A 27,649-nucleotide genomic window follows, 5' to 3' on the forward strand; every position below is an offset into this window, starting at 1 on the left:
GTGTGTATGTCTTTCAGAGGTCTGAGATTAAACAGTTGGATGGAGAGATCTTCAGAGAACACTATGAGTACCCAGGGCACAGAAAAACAAACATCATTATCACCAACAGGTACAGGTATTCCAACAACAGGAAAATGGTGAAACAGTGACATTTTCCTAATTTTCTCTTTTCCATATGCTGTGTGTGTATTGATTTCTTTTTCATTCAGGAGAGTGATGTGTGTGAAGGAGATCAATGTGATTGGACATTTCAATAAAGAATGGGAATGTCAGTTTGAGAATTTCTTAAGGCCTCCAAGCGCAGAGGGAGAAGATTTGAAGATATACTACCGGGTACATAAATGCTACTTTTAGTATTAGCAGATACGGAATTACATTGATAGTAGATTGACAATTGTACATTGGTGAATAAGTGATCATTGCTTGACAACAATCTTGATGTTTGGTGCAGGAACAGAACAAAATGAACCTCATTAGGAAGGATGGACAGCCGCTAGTGAAAGTGATACACATGAAACGTGCTGACATGGCTGAGGTAAACATCACAGGCGTTTGTTTGTTTCGAAATTAAAACTGCTGATGAAATTTTGTTGGTTTTTAATGAATGTAATTTCATTAAAGCCAAAATGTCAATGCCCAGTGTTGAATATGGCACTGGGCATTTTATATTTAGCATGCTATTTAATAGATTTTAAGCTGTGATCAAGGTAGTTACACAGGTTGCACTAGTATTAGCCCTTTCAGGCTCACATTTGCTTTTACATTGAGCAAATAGCTATCAAAATGACTGCATTTAATTTTCTGTCAAGAACAAACTGGCCTCTTTGACCTCTTTTGCTTCACACTCCACAGAGACTACGAGAAGGAATCGACAATGCCCAGTTTTCACGGAAGCAATATCAGATGGCAAGACAGAAATCTCAGCGCTTCATCAAAATGGACAAAAGTTAAATCAGTCGAACTACGTAAACGTGTCGCCACATCTCCAAAGATTATTATCCTGCCTTGCATTCAAAGCATTAGTTACTATATGTAAATGTTTTGGTTTGTTGGCAAATATATTAGTTAAACTCACTGACATTTTAAATGTATCTCTGAAATTTTGGAGTTAGCACTAGACTTTCTTAATCTAAGCACTTTGCCTTTTGTTATCTTGTTTTGTTTGGTGTCTTATGTTAAAAATATGTTAAAAGAGATCATTTTGTTAATGGCACTTGCTACAAAAAAAGAACTGCGATATACAACTGTAATGTGCAATGTGAAGCTTGTCCAGTTCAGCTCACTTACCTTGATCACAAATCCTGTCAAAAAAGAAGACAAAAAGCTGACATATATAGTACTCTCCTTTTCTTTTCTAGATCATCCTTCCACAGGTGTTGCGTAAATGTACTCAACAATGATGCATAAGATTGCTCTCCACTTAAAAATTATAACATTCAAATGTTTTGTTTTCTTTTGTATTGTTTTACAGAACACATATGCCTCTTTTGTCCCTTGCACTGCACTTGAAGACATGGTTTACTATGACTGTAGAGAAAGTGTCATTGTTGTTCCACAATTAGTTCAAATGGCAGACCACACCTGGAATTTGAGGTGGAGACTATGACATAAGCTCAGCTCTACCTCTCATGGTTACATGTTTGTTTTGTAAGTAACCATGACATGATTAAAGGGTGCGTGTCTATATGGCAAGGAAAGATTGCACTGTATTCCACAGTTTTCCCACAATGATGTACAGTGAATGTAGTATCAAAGCACCTGGCAATGGATCCTCTCCAAGTTGCTAAGTAACTCGGCTTCCTGGATGTGGGTGCAAGTGACCCCTATTGGCCTGGTGTGGGCAGGAAAGGAGAGGTTGGTTATCCCATGCTCTCTGCGGTGGGTCTTTCCATGTCCTCCTATTTCCTATGCATCAGAAGACCAGACATACGCCCACAGGTCAATGCCACAGTGTTACAGTTACAGCTGTAACAGCTAAAGACACCAAAAACATCATAAATAATCGAATCCAATGCAAACACTAGGAATGTCAGGCTTTACATAATAATTTCCTGATCTCATCAGCTTCTGTAGATAAAAGCACATTTTTAGAAGCATACTGTGTTCTGTAACTGTGATCATGTCAATACAGCACAATAAAGCTAGTATCTGATCTAGGACCAGTCTTAGACTAAACTTTATTGTGAAAACTATGATTATGCCACTGTACATGTAAACTATAGTATTGCACCTGGATACAACTACAAGTGCATTTAGAGAATCCCATAGTTAAATAATGAAGGAAAAAATTATGAATTTTCTTTTTGTACTAAACTTTAAAGGGCATTTATAAAACAGTTCTTATGCAAGAGCCAAAACTTTGAACCAGGTGTCTATTGAGATTTATTTTTATTTGTTTTATCTATAGGCTATAAACGTTTTTTAAACTAATGGTCTATTGTGCATTACATAATGTACATACTTTTCATGATTACATTTATTATTGTAATCTAGCAAATTAGCTGTTAATGCTGATGAAAATTGGGTCTAAAGGTTGCAATTCTCAATAGTAAAAATAAAAATACACTTTTAGAAACTCGAAAAGACTCAGCAGCGGGATACCTAATAAAAGTTTTGGGCTTGAAATAAATCTGTTGTTTGTTTGTTTGTCTTATATATTGTGTTTCTAGATAGCCTACATACAGTCAGTCCTTCAACACAACATGACGACAACGTGAAGTCCACGCACTGCGCCTCGACTGGAACGCGTTCAGCGGAAGTACGTCAGCAGCATGTTCGCTCATCACATGTCAAGCATGCTGTCTGTCCTGTGTGTTTGTGTGTGTGAGAGGAAATTAAAGATAGGCCTGGCTACAAGTCTAGGCGAGACAGCCTTTGATTTACAAACGACTTCAAATTTCGACAACGCAGAGGAATTGTTCAATTATTGTCACAAAGAAAATATATAAATCACCCAAATTGAGCACAAATATTGACGACATGCTTTTCCCATTCAATTGTCGATGTGAGAAGATCTACATTTCAAAGATTATTATCTTATTGTCTAATTAGTGAACGAAATCGTTCTGTTGAGTCTGATCTTTTAATTAACCGTTTGAACTGGTTCGTTTATTCGTTTCGAAATGAGTTTAATTAAATAGTTAATTATAATTTGTTCTAAATTAGCCTATATTTTCATTTTTCTAAGATGATTCGTGGCTGCAAACTGAATGTGGTCGCAATAAACTGCTATGTTAATAAAACTTGAACAAAATGTGCCACATATGGCTTTACAGGAATGTTTTAGAGAGCATGTCAATAGTGTGTTTGGCGTGACCATGTCTCGCGCTCAACAGCGCTGTCTGTGGACAGAAGAGCCACACCCGCTCCCATGAACACTAACAGATCTGTCACACGCTCAAGTGCAATCCGAACCAAAAGACGATGTAAAACGAATCCGAATTGTTCTACAAAGCGATCCTATTGTAAAAGTAACTGAAAGCCGCAGATGAAGATGGAGTCTCCGCCAGAGTCCGTCACGGTGCCGCGCAAGAGCGCTTCTGAAGCGGACGCTTCGGTGGAGGACAGCCCGGTGAAACTGGACAGCAAGGCTGAAACCGACAAACCCGCTCCAGTTCGGCGGCAGAGTTGCTCAAGTACCAACAAGGGTAAGCTTGAAGAACAGAACCAAAGCCTGCTTGTGGATTATTTTCCATTTTATTCAAGTTCACGGAGATCAAATTTTGAGTTTAATCTTAAACTCCAGTCCTTGCATGTGACCTGTTTCACATTAGCTCTGAATTGACAATGGATTAAACAGATTAAAAATGTTATTTTTCATATATGGAGGCCTGGTGGTATTCTAGCTAGCTCATGCACGCTTAGTGCATATTAACTAATAATACACACATTTTGTAAGCGAGCCCACATTACTGGCAACCTGTCTTTTCTGATCTATTACTCACATGCTGTTTACTAATTAATCAAACTGTTGTCATTTTTCACGAGTGTATCTTCTTTATCTACTCATGCTCTCATTGTGTAGCCTATGTAGTCGGTAGACAGCAGTGTGGCCAACGTGTCCACATGTTTCAGTTGGCTACTAATAATACACATTTGAATGCAACGTCTATTCCACTAAATGTTTTAGGTCACTATAAGCACAGACGAGAGAATATTTGCATAGCGAAGTGGTGATTTCTAGTGTGTAAATAAGCATAAAGCCGTTTTTTTTTTTTTTACATGGGACTGCCACACCCCTTTTGTATGTTTCTGATTTGGGGATACAAGTCAAAGAAAGGTCGGTTGATGTGTCATTCGGTACGGTAGACTATCATAGTTGACAGTTTAGTCAGAGCAGATTTCAGGTCCGCTTGGCTTTGGCAGTCGTGGCTGTGCTTTAAAACCTAGTGTAGCTTCCTAGCTTTGCAGTATTTTGAGCATCATATGCTACTATGTCGCCTTCAAATGCTGTCTAAATAGGCAGCTTATTTGGTATTGAGACGCCGCCCGTGTGTCTGGCAGGCGTTTCGCTGTGCTTGCGTGTGTGTGGAGCGCTGTTATGTAACAGGTTAAGTCACAAACAGAAGGAGAGGATATGAAGGGATATTTTCACGTTTTTACTGCTCGTGTAAACAAATGGGGTTTCATGCCTGACTACTGCGGTTTTTAAATGTGTGTTGTGTTGTGTTGACACGATTGCCTCGTTTTCTCTCCGCGGATACACGGTCGCGCTGTCCGGTTACGTAACTAGAGAACGAGGGCAGGTACGCTTATGGATCCGGCCGCTCGAGGAGTTTCAGTTGGACTCAGAAAAAAAGGGTCTGACACTCCTAACCCGCTAACCTATATTTTCAGATGCTCCTGCTTGGTTAAGAATACTTTCTCTGATATTTGGCCAAAATATTTGCCCAGTATTGAAGAATAATTTAACAGTGCGTGCGTGGAGAGCAAAAACATCGTTTTACACTGGGTGAGGTTTAAATCTTAGCAGATAGGAATGATTTAGGATACAATTATATATAATAAAAAAAAAATCCACATTAAAACCCTGGATGGTCAACAAAATTAATCAGCCGCTGTAATCCCTCTGGCCCATCTGTCCATAGTCAGTTCATGAAAATTGTTCACTGGCATATTGAACCATGTGATTTAAATGTTTTGTTATCAAACATTATGCAAGTATAGAGCAAAAAAAGTTCGCATGAAATGAAAATTCACCCTATATATTTTGTAAATGCATCTTGTTGGTCTTATTGTGAATGATTCATCGATCCATATGTTTCATTTTTAATATATTTTTTTAGCTACATTTTTAATCAAAATGTCATAACTTACTTCTCTCTGGTGATATATACTGGACTTCTCCAATCATTTAGTCTGCTTAAACCCCACCCCTTTCTTACAATTAACTGCAAGCTAGCATTAAGATGCTTCCATCCTATCAACAACTGATGGATAAAAACAGGTCCCCACCCTACATTTTTTTTCTTCTCCATAATTTGTTTCATTCTGATATAGGGTACAACGGGGCTAAAGGCACGCCTTAAGACAAATGTGCTTTTCACTTCTTCCTTAGTGTATGATTGCAGAAAAAATATATTTGTATTGAACATTGATGGGGCAACTGATTTTGTGTGAAAATAAATCATAAAAGTGGTTTATTTTGTTTAAAAATCTTATAAATGTATAAGGTGGCAAGGTGAGCCTTTTACCCCCACACCCCACGGGGTAAAAGGCTCACCAGCATGGGGCAAAAGGCACACATTATTGATATAAATACTTTAGCTAAAATATTATGTTTTGCATAAAGTCCAAGTTACAGTTTTTCTCAGTCGCTTTGGTACATTTCTCGAATCATCCTCGACATTTGCAAAACAGTAAGTGCATTTCTCAAAACGATTCGTACAAATAGCAAAACACCATGGATTACCTGCAAAAGCCAGTCTCTTGCTCAAAATCCTTAGTTCATCTCTCAAAAGTAAATATCTGTGTCAATGAACATGTCAGTGCCATCAGAATCACAAGTCCTTGTGTCATTGTGAACAGATAAGACAGTCAAATTGCTTAGTCATGTTGTCAATAAAACACTGCACTCTGTTAGTATTACCTGATGTAAACTATGGCAACAGTTTGGATGACAGTTTGTATTGAAATGTACAAAGCTGCGCTTCTTCTGTATGCCAAATGTGACCCTGGACCACAAAACCTTATGGGTAAATTTTTTTAAATTGAGATTTATACATCACCTGAAAGCTGAATAAATAAGCTTTCCATTGATGTATGGTTTGTTAGGATAGGACAATATTTGGTCGAGATACAACTATTGAAAATCTGGTATCTGGGGGTGCAAAAAAATCGAAACATTGAGAAAATCGCCTTTAAAGTTGTCCATTTCTGTTGGCGATTTTGCTGCATCCACTCACTAAAATAATTTTTTGATATATTTAAGGTAGGAAATTTACAAAATATCTTCATGGATCACGATCTTTACTTAATATCCTAATGATTTTTGGCATAAAAGAAAAAATCGATAATTTTGACCCATACAATGTATTGTTGGCTATTGCCACAAATATACCCGTTCGACTGGTTTTGTGATCCAGGGTCACATATATCCATTTCAAAGTACAAATTTACACACTACTGTACGTGAGTTATTGATTGAAAGAGACTGGATAGGGTTCACAGTTACACTTTTACTAGTGGTCTGACCAAAAAAAAAAAAAAAAACGTACAATATTATTGTAGTATACAAAAGGAATAGGGGCACAAAGGCGAAAATACAACATTAGAAAGGCAAACACAGGAAAGACCCCTTAGGCAGAACTTTGCTTTTGCATGCAGCACTGTATGCTTGCCAACTGAAGGTTCATGAGATGCAACTTTGAGCTATTTCAGAGTACTGATTTCTCATTGGTTGATCTACATTCTCTTCATTAGTGAAAGTCAAGATTCACCAGCATAATTCATCAATTCATAACACATTTACAAAAAGTCTAATAGAAATGTGTAGAAAATATTCTTGACAGTTTATGACAACTAGATCAACCATTTTGAATTTTATGACTTATACGATGAACTGACTAGATGTTTTGAGGGGTAAGACTATTGCACAGAGAACTATTTAATACATTTTGAGCAACATGGCATTAGCAACTGATAATGTAGGAAACCGCTGACAATTGTACATAATCAATTGCATGAATGTACCAAAGCAATCGCAACTTGTTCAAAAGAATGAGAAACTGCTTTTATGATGTTCAACCTCCACATCATCTAGTCACTTGTGCACAAGTAGTTTTGATAATTTCATTTCTGATCTGAGAAATGCACCAAAGAGACTGAGAAAAACTGTAATACTTCCTTAATTCTCAAAACGATCAATTTATCAAAGTTTGCACAATTTTGTTTATTTTGATAAATAAAATAATTTTTGTTCAATATACTGTCATTAAAATATGTTAATTTTACATTTTAAATTATTTTAAAAAGTACAGATTCTGAAAGCATCGAAGGAGATCCCTCAGTAATTTAATATATATTTACAGTAGTAAAAATACATTATATTTTAATATATGATATGATTAATATCATATTTTTTAAATATGATTGTTTCATTATAAATATGGTGATTATCTCTAAAGTGGACACCCAATTTAATATATGATATTTACCATCTGAATCTAACCATGTCATGTCAACAAATGCAAAAGTCAGCCAGTTATTTATTATCATGTTAATTATTGTGCTTTTTGCCTTTACCTGTTGTCTTTTACCCCAAATACCATATTTTTACATATTCTTCCGTTATTGAAAAACTATTGCTTTATTTGCCTTGAACAAAACTGAGAACTTGCGCTGCCTGCTGCCTGCGATCGTGTCAATGATCAGCCAAATTTCCATATGCATCTTGAAAAGCGAATGTTTTGGAAAGTGCTGCGACAATTTTTTGTGTCATCTAGTGGTTTAGAGGAAAATAAAATCAAAGGAGCCTTTTACCCGGTGCGCCTTTAGCCCTGTTGTGCCCTACACCACAGTACAGAAGATTTTTTAAAATATTTTTTCCTCATACCCAGGCCCAAACTATGGAAATTTTGTCATTATTTACTCGCCCTCATGTCGTTTCAAACCTTTGACTTATTTTTTTCAGAATTCTTCAAAATATCTCCATTTTGTATTTGACATTTTTGGGTAAACTATCCCTTTAAGGAGTTTTCTTCAGCCCCAGCAGCTGAGACTCTTCCACTCAGCACTCACTCTAAAAGCTCCATGTTTTACACCGCACAGGGACTACCTACCCGAGATGATGTTACATAAACTCTTGTGCTTCCTCAAATTCTTCACCCCAGTGGAGTTGGTGGGCCTCAGGGTGGACAAGTGGCTACACACTAGCACTCAGCCAAAAATGCACAAGGCCATTGCTGAGCATCTTCTGTCTACTTGAGGCTGTTGTGTAGTGAGGCGCAAGATTGTGCTCAAATGCAACAAATAAACGAGGAGAGGAGCTGTATTACATGTCTAAGCAATGGACTTCAGTTGAAGGAGAATGATGCGTTGGCTAATAACAGTGTCTACTTGAATAGAAGCGGCCATTCTGTGTAATGTTAATGTCTATTCACACCGGCCATGTTGGAATTAACTAAATTTGTGATTCCAACTTGGTCAAGTGTTCCAGTCCTCATAAAAGTCATAATTACAACCTGTATAGGTGTAACAATATATTGTGTCACAATACAAAAATGCTGAGATTTTGAGATTTGGTGTCAGTACTACATTAAACTACTATATATAATGTTGAATATAATGTATAATAACGCAATGTGGGGATATTTGTGGGTCCTGATAATGGCAAATGTCTTATATTACCAGTAAAAAGTGTCCTACATTATTTTAAATATATCTAGTCAGTGAGACTGCAAGATTTTCGTCTAAAATAATTCTTTATTTTCAGCTTCATAATCATGAATATTTTTATTCTGGTGTCACTATTGTCCTGTGCATTGGGTTACCAGCACCAAGTCCAAGCCTATTCATTTCCACCCCCAATGTAAAACCAAATTTAGCATTTTAATCAACAGTGCATTTTTTGTTAACCTTTTACCATATGTCTTGGAGTATCGCCATAATATTGTATCACGAGTGATATGCATTGAATCGTGACATGAGGGTATCGTTACACCCTAGTATATTCTGAATTTTTGGAGAGCCTCGACTTGTACCACCTGACCTCTGCAATGTCATGCAGAAACACTCGAAACGGCAGCGGCTTCAGCAATAAAATGTAGTGAAACAGTTATTTCATAATATTTCTAATAATTCCTAATTGAATATTGGTAATGTGTGAATAATCCAAGAACACATACAGTTTAATGTAGCTGGCACAGAGTTGAATAACTTTCTAATGCCCTAAATAAACTATTTATATTCATGTTTATTAATAAGGTATTTGCATAACAACTGTTAATTGTTGTATTATAGTTTTATCTATTAATTACTCAAATTACACAGATTCATTTTGACGTTCATAGTGTTGCCATAGAACATGAACAGCTTCAAGTAGGACGTCCCGGGTTGTCAGTAATTACGGTAATTATAGAATTTTGTGAACACAGCCTTAGTTCCAACATCTACTGCCCTGTAAATATATTGTAATTTATTCCAGTAAATATTGTGTAAAATAAACATTATTTTCAACAGTTTTGTGCACATATGTATATATTGGCCACCACCTTAGGTATTGATCAGGCCTTTGCTATTAAAAGGCTTGTATTGTTAACATGAATATAGGAGTGAATGAGGAAAATACTGTCTTAGGATGTGTGGGTTTCCAGTGGAATGAAATGAATATGGGCATGTTGCCTTCAACACAAGTGGGGGAATAAGGGAAGTTTCCAGAGTCCATGCAACTGGTGTTTTAGAATTGGCTTTGACAAAGTCTTGTCTGGAATTGTGGAGAAACACAGAAAAATGAACATACTCACACAGAGAGAGAAAACACCCTAGCGATAGTGCTATTGCAGTGGTGACAGTCGTAATTGGCTACAGGTGCACCCTATCTGATGCTGCCAGGTTTCTAAGTACTCTGCACACCATTTAAAGCACTTGCAAAATGGCCATAGCATGACGTTTGGCGAAAGGAGCTTCTAAATGATCTACTCACTCTGGGCTAATTGGCTTTTGATACTGTAACCTGAGAATTGCTGTGGATTTAGACGGTTCAGAAGTACAGAACATTGAACTGATTGTAAATGGGGTTGTTGAGGAGCTGCTGATATGAAGACGAGCTTTCAAGTAGATACAAATCATTAACTGCTCTTTTAGGTAGAGGAGAAATGCGTTGTCCATCTGTTGGAATATTTGATTACATGATACACTGATGTTTGGAATCTCACTTTACACTCATTTACCGAAGTCAGTAGGGCCAGGAAATTGTCCATTTGTCATGTAACGCTTCCATTTCTTTCCATCTAATAATATTTAGCATTTTGGCAATGCCAAATACAAAATGCGACCAAGAGACATCAGGTTCCATTCAAAACATTCAGAGTCCCGACTGTGAACATGGGAAATCTTGCAAAATCTCTCGCAGTCAAACGTGACTTTTAGAGTAAACAAACATAGATTTGGGTCGACAGGCAAGAAGAAATGGCGATAATAGTGTTTGTACTGCTTTTTACGTGCAGAAAAAAAAAGAAAAAGGTTCGGATGAAGTCATGGAGACGCTATGAACATGGACTTTACATGTTACAGCGTGAGCGGGAGGTAAGTAAAAATACAGAAAATATCACAAAATACAGCTTGCTTTCTGATTGGCTATCGTTTCGTTCCACATGACAATCTACAGAGTGCCTGCATGTTTGTCCTCGGGGTTCCCCCAACACAACAGGATTTTATGTTGGATATTTATGATTTGAGATCGGTTCGGCCCTGACGTTCTTCTTCAAAGCAGATTCAATCATTTAACACAACTCACACGACAGGAAAATTTGATAAGATAATCCGTAGAACCAACAAGATAATCGGGACTTGTTGGAAGGGGAGATGACATTCACAGGATTGTTGTTGTTTTTTGGTGCTCTTTTTACCTTCTTGCTCAGTGACATTCCAGAAGAAAAGGGGCAAGCGTTCATGCTGAGTTTATCTGAATACGCTGCACTGTACTCCATGTACTCCCCGCTGGGCTGTAACCATGGATTGGGTCCCGTTGCATGCCTCATGTTTCCCCTGCAGCATGTACCAGAGAGCTACTAGATTGTTTACATTTAGAGCCTCTCCACCTCACAGGTTACCCATGAGTCATTGTGGTACATTGTGTATTAGGGTGTTTTGATTAGTAGGTCAAAAAGTTTGCACTCCTTAGGAGTGGAGCTAATTGGTTAATGGAGTCGACTAGTTTGAAAGTCGAAAACCATAAAATTAATTGCAATTATTTTATTCTGTTGTTGACAGCCTTTATTTTTAACAGAATTAAAAATGTTTAATTTCAGATTTATAACACTATTCTAATAATGTGTAGAAGAACTAAAAATAAAACACTGCATGCTGTCAAACTAAAACTGTAATATACGAAGATGGTTCACACAAAAAATTGCATTGTGCAATATCACAGAATAAGTCCTGCCTTCTAAATAAAAGAGACAATCGGCAATTGTTAAAGTCATAGCATCAATGCAACTGCCATAGAAATGGAAATGGTAATGGCGCTTTTGGCATATGCGCATAACTTGAAATTTACTGTATAAGGTACATCAGATTTATGTCAGATTGTTTTGCCAATTTATGTAATTTTAATGTGGGTTTGGCAAGCAGTTTTTGAGATTTCAGTATTTCCCCATTCGAGTAAATAGGTGTTGGTCTTGCATGCCGGAATTAGCTGCCCAAAGGTATTGCAAAAATGACTGCAGACTGAACTGACTTTTCTTAAAAGAAACTAAAAACCAGCCTAATACAGGATTTCCTCAAGTCTTGGTCAGCCAACCCACCGACTAGTCAAAAATGCCATTTTGCACATTGTTTTGCCCAATTATACTTCAAGACAGACAAGTCTGCTAGTTGTTCAGTCAACTGACCAGTCAGCTTTGAAAATATGTAGTTTTGCACATCCCTGCTGTTTTTGAAAGTTCTTTTCTTTACAGGAATGTTTCATTGAGTGACTATTTCATCATCACTGATGATGTTCACAACTTTCTTTTCACTGAAGATTTGAGTTTAGATGAATCATCTAATCTCTCTTTAATTTGATAAATTATCAGTATACGCACACACACTGACCTTCCAAGAGAAGATGTTTGTGTTGAATCCTATTTTCCATTGCACCGAGTTCCAGTCTAAACAGTGTGATAATCTCAGTATCATTTGTCAGAGTGTCATGTCAAGTAGCCTGGACAAAACATCCTTCTTTCTCTTATCCAGCTGGAGTAGGGCTGCACGATATACCTGCATATGTAACGCGGTATAATGCCCGCCTATGGTCTTCATTGGCTGCCCACGAACAATGTCTACTTTGACCTTCCCTCAAACACTGTTGCTGGTTCGTGTTGTGTACATGTCGAGAAGACGCTGTTTTCTGCTCTGCAAAAGCAAATTGTCTTTGTAAACACTTCCAAAGGAAGAGAATGTGAAGAGTCAGTAGTTAAAATTACCACAGTATAACAGCTGTTTAACCTGTTTTCAACGACTTCTCAAATCTCCATGAGGTCTAATTTCTAAATGGGATTTGCACAACGTTTATCCATTAAAGATGGGACAGTACCCATTTTATTTGGACCAACGTGTTTCTTAGAATCAGAACCTGTTGTTTTTTATATTGTGTAGGTCTTCGGCTAACCGGATAACTCACGTTATTACTGTCTTACTGAAATAAATCTGCTATTCAGCTGTGGGCCACTACTGCCTAAAACTGTGACAATTAATGCAGATTGTCTTTTGTTCTTACTACTTTGAGTAAAGATAAAGGATTGAGCAAGAATTGTTTTACAAACTCTGTTACATCAGTCATTCACGTTAGTGCTCTGCTAACGTATGCACTGTTACTGATACAGTTAATGATACAGTTCCCACATGTGCACCGCAATAATTTAGAAATATACACATCAATTTGTTGATGAACATACACTTGTTGCTGATGGTAAGGAATTACAGTTGCAACATCTCATAATGTATGTGAAACTGAGTAGCGTATCACTGAGAAACGCCCTGCTTAAGTCGTCCTTGAGATAAAGGTTTGGGTTGAATAACTAGTTCTTCCAATGTTTCATCATCTGACTCGCGCTCAGATTTATATGGTAAAATCGACACCATCATTACTGTTTTAACAGTGAATAAAATCGCTGAGCTTTAGAAAGCCTCCTGAGCTGAAATTCAGGTATGGTAATGAGTGTTTAGTTTCTGACACACCCTCGGTTGACCAATCACAACAGACTGGGCCATCTGGCCAATCAGAGCAGAGTAGGCTCTGATTGGTCAAGGGAAAGGGGGGGATTTAGAGAGACTATCTTCAGAAGAGACATCTGAGAATCATTGAAAAATGTGATGATATGCAATGTATATTATGAGAAAATGAAAGTGTTTTTGACCTTTGATGCATGTAAGCCAGGGGCCCGTTCTTCGTACGTCGCTAACTCAGTTAGCTGGATTTGATTGTTGACGATTTGGCATGATCTTGGATTGTTTGGTTCTTCGACGCTCTTCCTGGACTTGCTGTCATAGCAACAGGTCCGTAAACTTGAACCTGCTCGGGAGCAGGCTTATTTCATGTAAACAGGATTAGATCGCGGCTCATAAACGGAGCTGATACGGGAAGTCCAGCGCAGCGCGATAGTGCACTTTCTGAGATTTATATTTTTTCTCGTGACTCGTGAGATTGTCGTTTACATTATTAATTTGTTGGAAACGCACATTTATTTTCGACTAGTCGGAGTCGGGCTTTAACTACAGCACAAACTGTTTGCATTGCCATAAGATTATTTGCGAGTGGCTCTTTCCTTTACACTATTGGAGATGCAGAGAACTTTATGGAAAGTGCTGTCTGTCGTTTCATTCGGAGTTTACCTGCCGCTTTTAGGTTTAAAAAAACAGTTTTAGGTTTTTAAGACCCAATGTTGTAAAGCATTTTTTTAAAGCATTTTTTGTTTGTTTTTAGGCTATCATAATTTTTTATGAAGATCATACAATCATGACCATGCCGATTACAGTATATGTCACTCAGGCTTCACTAACGTGATTGGTACCATAGACTATAGACCATAGACTGTCATCAAGGCCTCAATGAAGGGGATTATGTGAACAGAAAGGGGGTTCACAATGTAAATGTGCAGCCCAGTTACTGTGATTCTTATTCCAGATTAATAATATTATATCAAATAAAAAAAGGCAGTTGACTAAAATCTTCCATATCACAAATGTGAAAGCAAAATGGCCAGGATCTGTGCAATGACTTAAGAATTTTCAGAGATTCACATTTATGCACATTATTTGAAAGTGGTAAGGAAAGTTCCACAATTAAATATCAAGCTCACTGTATTACATACACTTATGCTGATCCTAACAGAACTGCATTTTTTCATAGGTGATTATGACATGTTCCTGCCTGCAGACAGGTGTTTATGACCCCATTCCCTGACCCAAACCAGTTACAATGCAGCTCTAGCCAGGACAAGGGCACACAATGAAATGAACTTTGGCTAACTAAAGGGAAGATTTCAGTGTCTGAAAAGTCTGAGGGTTGCACACCTGACAGGGCCTGTGACATTGTTGCATGTGCCATATTACACAACATTGCCAAAAAAAAAAACACTTTTCATTATATGTTTAATAAAAGACAAATATACTTAGTTCCTTGAGTTTTATTTCAATTGTTCTTTGTAAAGAAAAGCCAGTGGTCAAGTGCCTGCAACAAGAGATATTAGACACATGCCTCATGCAACAAATAAAAAGGAAAAGTTGGCTATACACTGCCCACCTGTAGGCCTATGTCTCCTCTGTCTGTGCAGACTCTTCTGTAGGCCTTTCTGTAGATGTGGAATCCTGCAACTTATATTGCAGCCATAAAGCATACAAGTATAAATTAAGTAAAGTTATTTATGCACTTGCAGGTAGGCTAGTTCCTCCATATGACAGTTATCTGAGAGGGTTTATTCACTGTCCAGTACAATGGAAACAAATGGACATTACTAAGTCTTATACTTTCTTTCCTTTGGAAAGTTAGAAAATGTCCACTTACTGCACATATTTCAGCCACCACTTTCTTGGGAACAGATACAAGTGTTGGTGTATTATGTAAAAGTGCACAAAAGAGGAAAACACAATGTCATTACAATGAACTACACTCGGGAAAAATATTTTTACATTAACATAAGTTTATCAGTTTTCACTTTCACAAGTCAAAGCAATTCATCATTACTCAAGATTTAACAGTTGAAATGACTATACGGCCTTAATTTAATGCAGCAAAAATTATTTTACAGTGTAGGCTACTAAGATCTTTTCTTCTTTTTTTTTCTCAGCCTTTTTCTTGGTTGCTTTTATAAACAGCCAACCATTTATTTAACAGTGTCTTTTATAAAAGAGACTATAATATAATAAAAAATTACCATTTTGTACTTCACTTTTGTTTGTTCCCATGTTCTAGTGTGGTGACTCTGACATTACAATGAACAAAGTAATTATGCAATTATTAAAATACAAAAATATAGGCTAATAAGTGATAAAAACATCTAACATGGCCACTTCTAACGGATTTAAATTGTCTGCTACTTTTTGCCAGCCCTCTCTCCTAGCTTTTGCAGACTTTGAGGTGTTCCCTGGCGTTTTGATTACCGTATTTTCCGCACTATAAGGCGCACTTAAAAGCCTTAAATTTTTTCAAAAAACGACAGTGCGCCTTATAATCCGGAGCGCCTTATATATGGATCTGGCGCCTTATATTAATGTCTGTAAAACAACCGCTGACTTAAACCTTTTGTTTATACTTTCGCCTGGCACCGGAGCGCGAGCCTCCGCTGACTGCGCGCGCCCCTCCCCAAACAGACGAGGCATTTATACTTGACGCAACTGTTTTGTTTTAGACTGAACACCAGACCATACAACTGATTTAGACGCGCAAACTGGGTGCCGGTGTGATGAGATGTACTAATATCCGTCTGCTCGGGCAGATTCGGCTCAAAGTCGTGCATCTTCGGATGCGGAGGCGCGCGCGCTGTCACAATGACGTCATTTTGCCGCGCGCGCGCCTCCGCATCCGAAGATGCACGACTTTGAGCCGAATCTGCCCGAGCAGACGGATATTCGTTTTTTATTACCTTCGCGTTCATGCGGACGCGTCGAGTATAAACAAGGTTTTACAGCTCAGCCACTTGTTTTTTTCATATTTTTTTGCAAGTGGTAGATCTTGGTTTACATTTGGACTTTGGATGTGATCTTAGGCTTGAAAAGGTTGGTGACCACTGCATAACGCAAACCCAGTCAAACGTTTCACTGCAGTATCTTCTATTCTATGCGCCTTTTATAATCCGGTGCGCCCTATATATGAAAACAGTTCTAAAATAGGCCATTCATTGAAGGTGCGCCTTATAATCCGGTGCGCCTTATAGTGCGGAAAATACGGTAAACATTAAAATTCCGAATAAACTTCGACTATCTTGCTCTGCTGAGGAGAAAAACTGAGCGCGCTCTTTTGCCACGCTGAACAGCCAATAGCAGCGTTGCTGATCAATGTTTCTACTATCGATACATATCCCCTTTTCAACCAGCGCATGAACGCGCAATTATCTCAGATAACTCAATCCAGCGATACTAATCATATCTGGCAAGTGTGTTCGAAGAACCGAGTTAGCCAGATCATGATTAGCACGATGATATCATCTTGGATGTGTCATTTGATCTCGGATGTAATAAGCAACGTACGAAGAACGAGCCCCTGTTGTAGGAGACCTCCAAAACAAAGTGAGGAACCTTTAAAATATAATAAAAGGGGCCCTTTAAACATTCAGGATGGATGCTTCCGGTTTTCCTTACTTTGCCTGTGATACCTGCACAAGACAGCAATTAATGGGTTTTACAGATGCTTTTGTTCAAAGTAGCCGCGTTTCCATTACCCTACAAATTGCGCAAATTGAAAATTGAAAATACGGCCAATGGAAACACGTCAATTTCGCAAAAACTCCCATTTATCGCAAAAAAGTTTTTACGCTCGCATGAGTTGGTTTTTCAGGGAATTCGAAAAAGAAATATTTCGCAAAACTGCAATGGAAACAGTTTTTGCGCATTTGGAGATCATCTGACATAGCTGACGCAGTATGTTTGGACAGAATACGAGATGGAGTTCTTTATTAAATTCATAAAAGACAAAAGTATTCTAAACCTCAAAGAAATGCCACAATCAAGACCTCGAAGCAGATATGAGGGAGAAACACCCAGAAACACCAGCCACTCCAAGTGTTAGGGTCTTTCCTTACCATTAATGCTCGGATAACACACATACGTCTCAGATTAATAATAATGGCCAGTGCAGTGGCTGGGATATACATAAACCTACCAACATCCGTCGCCATGAGTTTTGGAATGACTTATCGCGAGAGGAAAAAATTACGTTTTAGTCACATAACATCGGTTAATGGAAACACCGTCATTTCTCCCAAAAATATTTTTGTCGACATTTAGAAAAAAATCGCTAAAGTTTTGCGCAAATCTGTAATGGTAACGCACCTAGTGACAAACATTGCATACATTTTATCAGTTCATGCATTCCCTGGGAATTGAACCCATGGCCTTGGTGTTGCAAGTGCCATGCTCTACTGTTTGAGCTAAAGGAACACTGCAGTGCATCTAAAGACATCTGTAAAGAACGTTTAGGCTCAGAATACAATACTAGCTTAGTGCTTAAGTATAGAATAATGTGCAGTATATACTCTATAGCAAGGTTTTTTTTCCATTTGGTCCTTTTGTTGTTAAATAGCCCTGCTGTACAGAATACTACGATAAAAAAAAATAAAAAAAGGAATATGAAACAACTCATTATGCAACCATAAATGTTTCACGCAGTAGTATGCTACAATATAATCACATAACTCCATTATATTTCATGTTTAGTTGTCAGTGAGATTGTCCAGTTATTCTTTCTTACTTGATTTGATCCTTTGAAAATTTGCACATACAGGCCTACTAAATGTTATTTATAATTCCATATGCATAAAATCGGTTGGGTATGGATAGGTCATTGGTTAGAGTAAACATCTCGTTCATTAAGCTACTGGACTGAGGCCAGGCTATTTGTCTTCTGTGACAGTTTTCCCACTGGTTTAGGCAGGTGGTTCAGCTACCCTTACACAGCACATCTGCAAGTGAAGATGGTATGTGATACACTGTAGCAGTGGTGCACTACAGTGAGAGAACATCTGTTTTTCCATAATGCTTTTTTTGTTCTTTCCTGTGATCAGTGTTGTAACATACTCTGTTATAACTTGTTAAAGGACTTTGTAATTAGACCTTTTAAAATTAGACCTTATTGTCTTATCTTGATAAACTTAACGGCCAGTGTCAGGCAGGAATATTTAGTGAACCAGTTATGCAACTCATAGTGATTTATACAGTAGCAGAACTGGTTATTTACATCATCCTCTGGGTTGTTACCACAAACCTCCTTGTTGAAGTTGTACTTTAACCACAGTAACCGTAGAGAAGTACTAGTTCATTTTTGGATAAATGTTCAGTATGTTCTGTTCTCGTGTTCTTGTTTTGTTGTTGCCTAGAAAAAAAAGATACAGTTTATTGAACACTGCAGACCTTATGTAGCCCCGGCCCTTTTTAGCGCTGCGCTCATTGTGTTCTGTCTTCCGGTTTGTATTTCCTCAGCATGAAGGTAACATCTTACGATTTTATGAATGAACAACTCGTTTTAAAGACTTCCTGGTAACATTTGTTATGTCATCCTCTTCAAACATTACAATTCTCATGATAACATTTGTTAACTCTACAATAAGTAAATCCACTTCACCAGCTAATTACTCTTCGACAGCAATGCTATAAAAATGAACAGCTACTGCAAAAACGGAAGTTCAAAGACAAAATTCTAAAGATGGCTGCGCGCTTGTTTCTCTGGCGCACAAGTTCATTAGGTGCTGTCCCATTGGGAACCTGTAAATAAATAAATATTTTAGGCTATAATAATGAGTTTACTGCATTATTTAGAAGTAAAACAATTCATGAAACACAACAGCAGATTTACAAAAATAAAATCTAATCGGAAACTTATCCGGAGCACACAATTAAATTTTTGGGTCAAATGCATAATGTAGTTTACACTTCCTTCACTGTGTCCCAGTGATATTTTATTGTGTTCGCTTTAACTAAGGGCTATAGCAAAAAAAAAAATGTTTATTTAATCAAAAATTATTTTAATATTCTAATAAGTAAACTACATGTTTGAAACGAACAAAACCACTTCAACACAAACAAATTTAATTCAAATATGGGGTCTGTAATATTTTGTAATGTTTTTGTTTTTGAAAGTCTCTTTTGCTCACTGTTTTCTATTGTAATATTTTTTAAATGTATTTTTTTTTCCTGTGTTGGCAAAGCTGAATATTAATCCAGTCTTCAGTGTCACATGATCCTTCAGAAATCATTCTAATATGCAGTTTTGGAGCTCAAAGAATTGTGCTGCTTTATATTTTTGTGGAAACCGTGAAACTTGCAGTATTTCTCAGGTTTATTTGATTAATAGTTCAGAGGAACATAAATTGTTTAAAATACTTTTATAAAAAAAAAAAATTATACTTTTTTTTTTTTCAAAACAATGTAAAAGTCTTTATTGTCACTTTTTATCAATATAATGCATCCATGCTAAAAATAAGTATTAATTTCTTACAAAAACAAAAATCTTTAAGTGGACAATTTGTTTAATTGGAAAACCTTACCAACAACTTCTCAGTGTGACAACTAGCCCCAGTGCCCCTTGTAACACAAATATCCAGTTAGTAAATGTATGTCTATCTCATGTCCACCCATTTCCTCTTCTCTTTCACTTCTCTCTCTTTCCTTCTGCTCTTACACTAACATAGAAAATGCGAGTGAAAATAGTGATACATCTTTGTTCATAACACAGGGAAAGTTTTAGGCATGACTTTAGCCACATCCAAACAGGGCAAACCAGTTGTCCCAACCAGCGCATCAGTTTAAACATGGCGTGTGCAAATCTCCAATTTCATCAGGCGTCTTTATTTATCATTGAATGAAAAGCGTGAGCTTACCATGAGATAACATCTGAGTCAAAAGGGTTTTGTGCTGATGAGCGATCTTTGAAGAATTCGAGATCGTGAGAGAGAGCGATGCTGTTGGAATCAGACACACATGACTGTGACCCAGGGAAATCTGCATCCAGAGTAAGACCGATGTGGAATTTTAAAAACGGAGATGATGTCAATAAAGCCATTACATTTTTCCATTAAACTCATTCTCCATCCTGTTAAACACATGCAGCCAGTGGGACTGAATCTACCGGCTCTGTCTCGTTGCAGTTATAAACACATATGCGTCCACCTTCACCAACTAGTTTGTCAAATAAACATCTTTCAAGTGCGTTTGAGCAGAACAGCTCTTAAAGATGCCTCATCATCATGTCTGTCACTGTTAGGTGTCTACTTGAATTGTAATGTTATGGCTGGCTGTCGTAAGTGTGTATGTGATTTGGTGACTCAAATGCATTAGCTGCTCTGTCACACCACTTCCCTTCAGTGGGGGAAACGGCACTTTCTGATTATTTAAATGGTATCTCACTCTAAAGCGTCACAGTGCCACTAGTGGGTGCTATTAATAATATAATAATATGCGTCAGTGTACATTGTTTTTTTTGTGTGTGTTTTTTTGGCAAACTAGCAAATGTCAGGAATTAAAATGGGATTCTTACAGTTACATTTTATGAGATTTAATGTTTCGTTTAGTCCAGAATATCAAGTAAAAACATGAGTGCTTGTTGTCTGGAGAGGAGATGTTAGTGGAATTGTTGTTAGTGGAAACCTGGCAGTGGCGGAAATGAGTCATTTGACAGATGCAGCATCTGGATGGGAGGGAGGAGAGAGCCGAGCCATGGGTTTATGTAAGATGAAGCTAATCCTTAGTGATTGGGATTATATAAAGTCTACATTCAAAATGTATTTTATTTTCTCTCTCTCTCTCTCTCTCTCTCTCTCTCTCTCTTCCCCTCTCTCCCTCTCTCTCCCTCTTTCGTAGTCGCATCTGCTATTTCTCTCACCACCTCTCCTCCTGCACTCTTTTTTATTACTTGGATATAAGAAATACATTATCGCCGTGATATTCTTAAGAAAGAATACAACAGGTTTTACATATAAAGGCTGATGTTTTCCCCGTTTTTATTGGCCTGTTTAATCATACTGCTCAGTAGTTGGTGGATTCTGAGATTGATTTGAGATTACTTGATTACATGCATTAATTGTATGTGCCATGAGGGGGCGATGGTCTTCATAAAGCTGACAACATGACCTTTTTCTCATGCTGTGAAATGTGATCAAGTCTTTTAGTGCCGTTGAGAGTGACATCTCGTGGGTGATTCATAAAAGCAACATATTGCATAAGAATCTATACTGGCATCTGCCCACTATGCATCTGTACAGTAGCAGATGGTTTTATGAACAGATTATTGACAGAACAGCAATTGCTCCTAGTTTCAGCATGTACATTGGGGGCCAAAAGTCTGAGATCATTCTGAAAATATAGGATTTCAAAATTAAAGTCTGGAAATGAACAGGTCGTTAGAGTATTTTGAAACATTTATTATAAAGAAACATTGACATAAAATTAAGAATACATATTTCTTATTCTACACTTTGTCAGTCAATAATTAGAGATCCATATAAAGTTAAAGCAACACTTAAGCAACATTTTTTACCTTAAAATAATGTTTGCAAAATCCTTTCAGTGGTTCATCAAGTCGTAACGGGGTGAAAGGCAGTTCTGGATTTGCTTTGCAGCCCTATATCTGCTTTAACCGCACTATGCAAGTTTGCCAAACCGGGTCGCATTTCTGTAGTTTGAATGAGACATAAGAAAACTACATATTTGACTTGCTTTACGTCAAGCGTTACAATAGTCATTATTTAGTTTTTCTTCATTTCTGATGTCGCAATACATCATACTTTCATGAAATTATGCAACATACTCTACCTTGTCTGTGGACATCGTTCATTCCAAAGCCGGTGCTGGATAAAAAGAGAGCGTGCGTGCGACGGTAAGTGAAATTATTTACGACAGCGGTAATGGACAATTCCGCTTCCAACCTGTAGGGCGACCGAAGAGGAAAAGTTCCTTAGTGTTGCTTTAACAGAGAATAATAGATTCGATTCTGCTCCCCTTCTGACGTAGGAAGGGGATCTTATTATAATATTACTGCCCCTTAAAGGGATTTTACTTCCCCTTCACTTTGAAATTAAATTTTGGTATGTTTTAGCTTACCTCAAGGGCATCCAAGATGTAGGTGCCTTTTTTTTTAGGTCAAACCGTTCTTGTCTGTCAGTCATATAATGCAGGTCTATGGTCACTATCTCAAAGAGCATGCACTCCAAATTAAACAATTCCCCATCATAAGTACACATTGATAGCCTAAGACACGAAACGAGCGGTTTGTGTGAGAAAACGAACAGTATTTATATTTTTTTTACCTCTTGTACACTTTCCGGCGCTTGCGCAGACTAAGCCAGAGCGCGCGCGCCCTCAGATCACTTGGACATGGTTGTGTAGAGGTAAAAACGATATAAATACTGTTCGTTTTCTCACACAAACTGCTCGCTTCGTGTCTTAGGCCATCAATGTGTACTTACGATGGGGAATTGTTTAATTTGGACGACGGGGAATTGTTTAATTTGGACTCTGTGCATGCTCTTTGAGACAGTGACCATAGACCTGCATTATATGACTGACAGACAAGAACGGTTTGACTTAAAAATATCAAAATTGAAACTACTGCGGAAACAAAGACACCTACATCTTGGATGCCCTTGAGGTAAGCTAAAACATACCAAAATTTAATTTCAAAGTGAACTATCCCTTTAATTTGCATGTTTTCACACACGGTGCCGCCATTTGGTTTCGCAAACGAAAACAGTTTCGCCAATTCTAACGCAATAGCAATAGTTTGAGCAAAGCATGCAAACTGTTCTGTCGTTGCTGCACAGACGAGCACAGAACGCTAATTTGAGTCCCAACCTCAGATGAGACGAGAGCAGTGGATTCATTTTATTTTCAACGGAAATCCCCCAGAAATTTATAAATCATTGTAGCTCCACAAAAACTTCATAAATGTATCCACTAACCATTCAGAAAGGTCAAAGTGCATCTAAAAGTTGCAACCTTTTCCTGAGTCTCTGTAAGGCTGCACTCCGCTACTGGTTATTTCTGAGATTTTGAATGAGTGAGATTATTCGCGTGTTTTGTTATTGTGTCCGAAGCTCGTGTAAGGCACTGCGAGCTGACATTGCATTTGTCACTCATTCTTTCACTGTGTGATGATGTATGCAGTTATAGGAATGTCCCCAAATTAGTTTTTTCTTATATTTATATCATATTTATGTAGTTATATTACAATATCACATGAGCAAGAGTGCCGTTTTCCTGTGCACAATATTTATTTTATACAACAGTTAAATGAACAATACGTTAACATTGTGAGTTACATTTTAGACACAATATTGTCAAAATTGTTTGTTTTCCCTCTATGTCGCCGACGAAAATTTCTAAATTAAACCGTTGCAGAGTCTCCATGCAACAGACAGCAATGATTCAGCTTACTTTGCTAAAACTGAAATTAGTTTTAAATGTAAATAAAACGAAGTATATTATTTTTACACGCAGCCGTTCTATGCCCATTGTCCCGCCTATTCTGACTATTGAGGACTTACATATAGAAAGAGTACCAACTTATAAATATTTAGGAATATGGCTTGATGAGAAGTTAGCCTTTGATGTTCATATTAATTATTTGGTGAAAAGGCTCAAACCAAGATTGGGTTTTCTTTTTCGGGAATTTTTTTTTTTTTCCTTTACAGCTAGAAAGAGAATAATACAAAGTACCTTTTTACCTATTTTAGACTATGGTGATGTTGTTTATATGCATGCTTCTACATATTTATTGAAAAGGCTGGATGGTGTTTATCATGCTGCACTGCGTTTTATAACAAATTCTTGTTCACGTACTCATCATTGTCTGCTGTACAACTATTTGGGTTGGTCCTCTTTATATCAAAGGAGGAAATCACATATGTTAGTATTTATTGTAAAGACATTGATGGGTATGCTTCCAAATTACATTACTAGTCTTCTATGTTTATGTAGAAAGAACTATAGCACCAGATCATCTAATGGGATTAAATTAGTAGTACCTAGGGTACATTCAGAGCATGGAAAATCATCTTTCTTACTATGCTCCATGGCTGTGGAATGAATTTCAAGCTATTGTTCCACTAGAAACAATTCCTCCTTTGAATATATTTAAAAATTTACTGCAGTATACAATTAATGAATCATGTTGCTGTTTTACTTAATTTATTGATTTATGATGAATATTGTGCTTTGACTGTCTAGAATGTCTTGTATGTGTTATATGTTTGTGTGTGACTTGTAGTATGGCCATCTTGGCCAGGACTCCCTGGAGGAAGAGATTTCTTTTAATCTCAATGGGACCTTCCTGGAAAAATAAAGGATAATAATAATAATAATAATAATTTTTTGACTGAAATCCGCATTTTGAACGAATCAGTTTAACAATTCAATGACTCATCACTTGCCTCTTTCCTTAATGAATCAGCCATTTGAACAAATAGGTAAGCACAAGCCCTGAAAAGTGAAGCCAAAACGTCTTGCCCCCCCGGTGACTGGTCCTAGTATAGGTCATAAGCCCCGCCTCCCCGTGTTATTCAACGGGACGTGAGACCAACTAAACAATTAAATTACACTTCAAATATATATTTTTCCAAAGGTGGTTTCTTTCATTTGCTGTCGTTTTTATCACGCTGATTTTTAGTTCAAGTGTCTGTTTCAAAAATAAGTTGGTTTTTAGTTAGTTACGTGATGTGGTGGTGTGACATCATGATTGACAGCTGCGATTGACAGGTTTTCTGAGCGAAGTAGTCACTGAAGCACCTACGGACATTTTTTTCGGGATCTTCGGAGGACTGAGGAGATTGTATTTTTACTTTATTTTAACAAGCCTCTTGTCGTACTGCAATCAATTTTTAAAAAAGTGTGCAGAATGCACTCTCCCTGAGTGCATTCTGCGAGAGTGAGGGCGGAGCGTTGATTTCGCGGCTTTCCTTCCTGCTCACTACTGCGCAGGTCTGGTCCCGAGATCGCTACTGCGCAGACTCAAGTTCCAATATGTCAGCGCCATATCGGGACACTGGCGGCTTCAGTTCTCATCAATGGAAGAGAGCGAAGGGCCGTCGTCCATCTTTTTTTACAGTCTATGGGTTGAATGAATAACTCCCTCAACTCACTTAGTAAGACAGTGACTTGCTGCCACCTATTGGCGGTTTTAGTTTCATATTTAAAGTACCCTTTAATTAAAACGTTAAAATTAAAAATCATTTCATATATAAATATTGAATTTTAAAAATCTCATAGCTTTATTTATGCAATTATAAACGCAAATCTGATGTCGCTTCTGTGTCACGTTTGTGCAGCAATTTTGATTTAATGATTTAATTTGACTGGTAACAGTGGTACTGTTATTATTCTAATATAATTTAATTTGAATGTTAGATTTTGACATAAAAGGTGATTCATACATCTAATAAGTTTAGAAAAAAATTCCGTACAGGTATATAGGTGAAAATACCCCATGAAATCAATGGTGGCAAATATTGCTCCTTAATAATTTTTTTTATTTCTGTCACTGCTATGAACTGACCACTGCATAGAATATGAAAAATATGAATATCTTCGTGAGTCAGCTTTCAACAACAGGCCTAAACCAAGCATGGTACCAGCACAAAAACACACTCAGCAAAATATCTTCTAATTATTATCAACAAAACGTTGAAAATATCGAGATTCATTTTTGTCAATATTGCACACTCCTAATGTACAGTATTCATTTTTATTTCTTCAGGTCTTAAAAATGTCTTAAAAATCCTTATATTTCACTTTAAAAAGTGTGCAGCAACCCTGTATTACGATGTTATGATGAACTATATGCCCTTCTCCACTGACATTCTGAGTTCTTCAAAGCGTTTCTGATTATTGTAAGAAGGCAGACTGAAATGGCAAACGTGAACATGTTTTGTGTAACATTAGCAACACATTACTAGCTGTTTGATAACATAGTCAAGCAAAAGGCTAATCATATTAATTACCGTCATGCGTCCGACATTGTAAAGAGAGATACCATTGTGCAACGTTTACCTCAGTAAGTTGGCCGAGTGAATCTCTGAACTGTGAGTGAGTGTAGTAGGGCTAATTAGGATATTCATGGAACTGCTTATTCTAAATGAAGCAAGGGTGTAGAGTTACATTCAAGCTATTTTAAGGAATTTTTTTTTCACAGGAAAAAAAAAAGTTTAAATATTTAATTTTGGTGATCAAAGATGAGTTTTAAGGGATACAATTATTGACTACATGGGGACTTGCAAATTTGTAACCTTGATCATGTGAACTTCTTTACTCAGACATTCAGAGTTTCTTGCCTCCATTGAAGCTCAAGATTCTTATAGATCATTCTCAAATCATGCTGGAGAACAGGTTTTTGATCAGGTTTTTAAAATTGTATTTTTACAGAAACCTGTGGAGTTAGGCTTGAGTGGACTGCTGCTGTCATTAAAGCAAAAGAGTAAAAAGCAAAACTACTAAGAAATTCCAAAAATAATTATTTTTTTTATAAAATGTTTTTTTAATTCATAATTAATTTATATATGTTTTATATTCCTGAATTTCATTCAAAATTAAGAATAAAAAATTTAACCTTTTTTAAAGGTTTGGCAACACTTTATTTTCATGTGTCATTGTTGCATCTGTTACATGTAATTACTTTAGTAATAACTATAAATTATGCATAATTACATGCAACTAACCCTAAACCAAACCAAACCAAACCCTAATCCTAACCCTATAGTAAGTGCATGTAGTTACTCAGTACTTATATGTATAATTATAGTGTAACAAAGACACTATAACCTTTGTAACCAAAGGTTTTCTATTTTAGTATACCGGTATTTTAAAATTACAATTATTCCTTAGCCTGGAAATCCAGACCTAAATCTGAAAGATTAATGGTCTGGCATCGACTAATGAGGGGCGGCACCAAGCATGCATTTGAAAATCTCACTGCACGCTATTGGGTAACACTACGACCAATCACAACAAGCCCCATACGCTTAGCTACCAGCGGAGCTAACTGGTAGATTAGACTCTGGCCTTATCCGGTTGGCAAAACAGCAAAAAAACACCCTTCTTGCAAAGGAACGATTCGAGCGCCGTCTTCTGTTCCTCTTTTAGATAAAAAGCCAAGTCTAACTCGTTCATTGTAGCGGACAAAACCGTTTCAAACAACTGGTGTTCATCCATAGGCATCTTGCAATGTTCACTAATGACTTCACGTCACAGCGCTGTCGTCATCTGTTTAGCTCGCCTCTGGCCCGCCTATATCAGATTACCCGATGTGATTGGT

The 27,649-nt window shown here is 37.2% G+C and overlaps 2 protein-coding genes across 10 annotated transcripts in view; both read left to right on the forward strand.

Annotated features, from left to right (window-relative positions):
• Positions 1-2,157, forward strand: part of vps13c (vacuolar protein sorting 13 homolog C) — a 55,261-nt gene extending 53,104 nt beyond the window's left edge. For all 7 annotated transcript variants that reach the window (XM_082162617.1, XM_082162619.1, XM_082162621.1 and 4 more), the window contains 4 exons: positions 18-109; positions 210-333; positions 452-535; positions 853-2,157. In XM_082162617.1, coding sequence (XP_082018743.1) covers positions 18-109; positions 210-333; positions 452-535; positions 853-951 — 399 coding nt within the window. In that variant the 3' untranslated portion in view covers positions 952-2,157. The remainder of the gene's footprint in view (positions 1-17; positions 110-209; positions 334-451; positions 536-852) is intronic.
• Positions 2,158-2,834: 677 nt separating this feature from the next.
• Positions 2,835-27,649, forward strand: part of rorab (RAR-related orphan receptor A, paralog b) — a 59,982-nt gene continuing 35,167 nt past the window's right edge. Inside the window, exon 1 of one of the 3 annotated variants that reach the window (XM_082162629.1) lies at positions 2,835-3,647. In XM_082162629.1, coding sequence (XP_082018755.1) covers positions 3,488-3,647 — 160 coding nt within the window. In that variant the 5' untranslated portion in view covers positions 2,835-3,487. The remainder of the gene's footprint in view (positions 3,648-27,649) is intronic. The other 2 variants (XM_082162628.1, XM_082162627.1) reach the window with 2 other exon arrangements.

Source organism: Leuciscus leuciscus (genome assembly GCF_965113295.1).
Source record: "Leuciscus leuciscus genome assembly, chromosome: 2".
Lineage (NCBI taxonomy): Eukaryota > Metazoa > Chordata > Actinopteri > Cypriniformes > Leuciscidae > Leuciscus > Leuciscus leuciscus.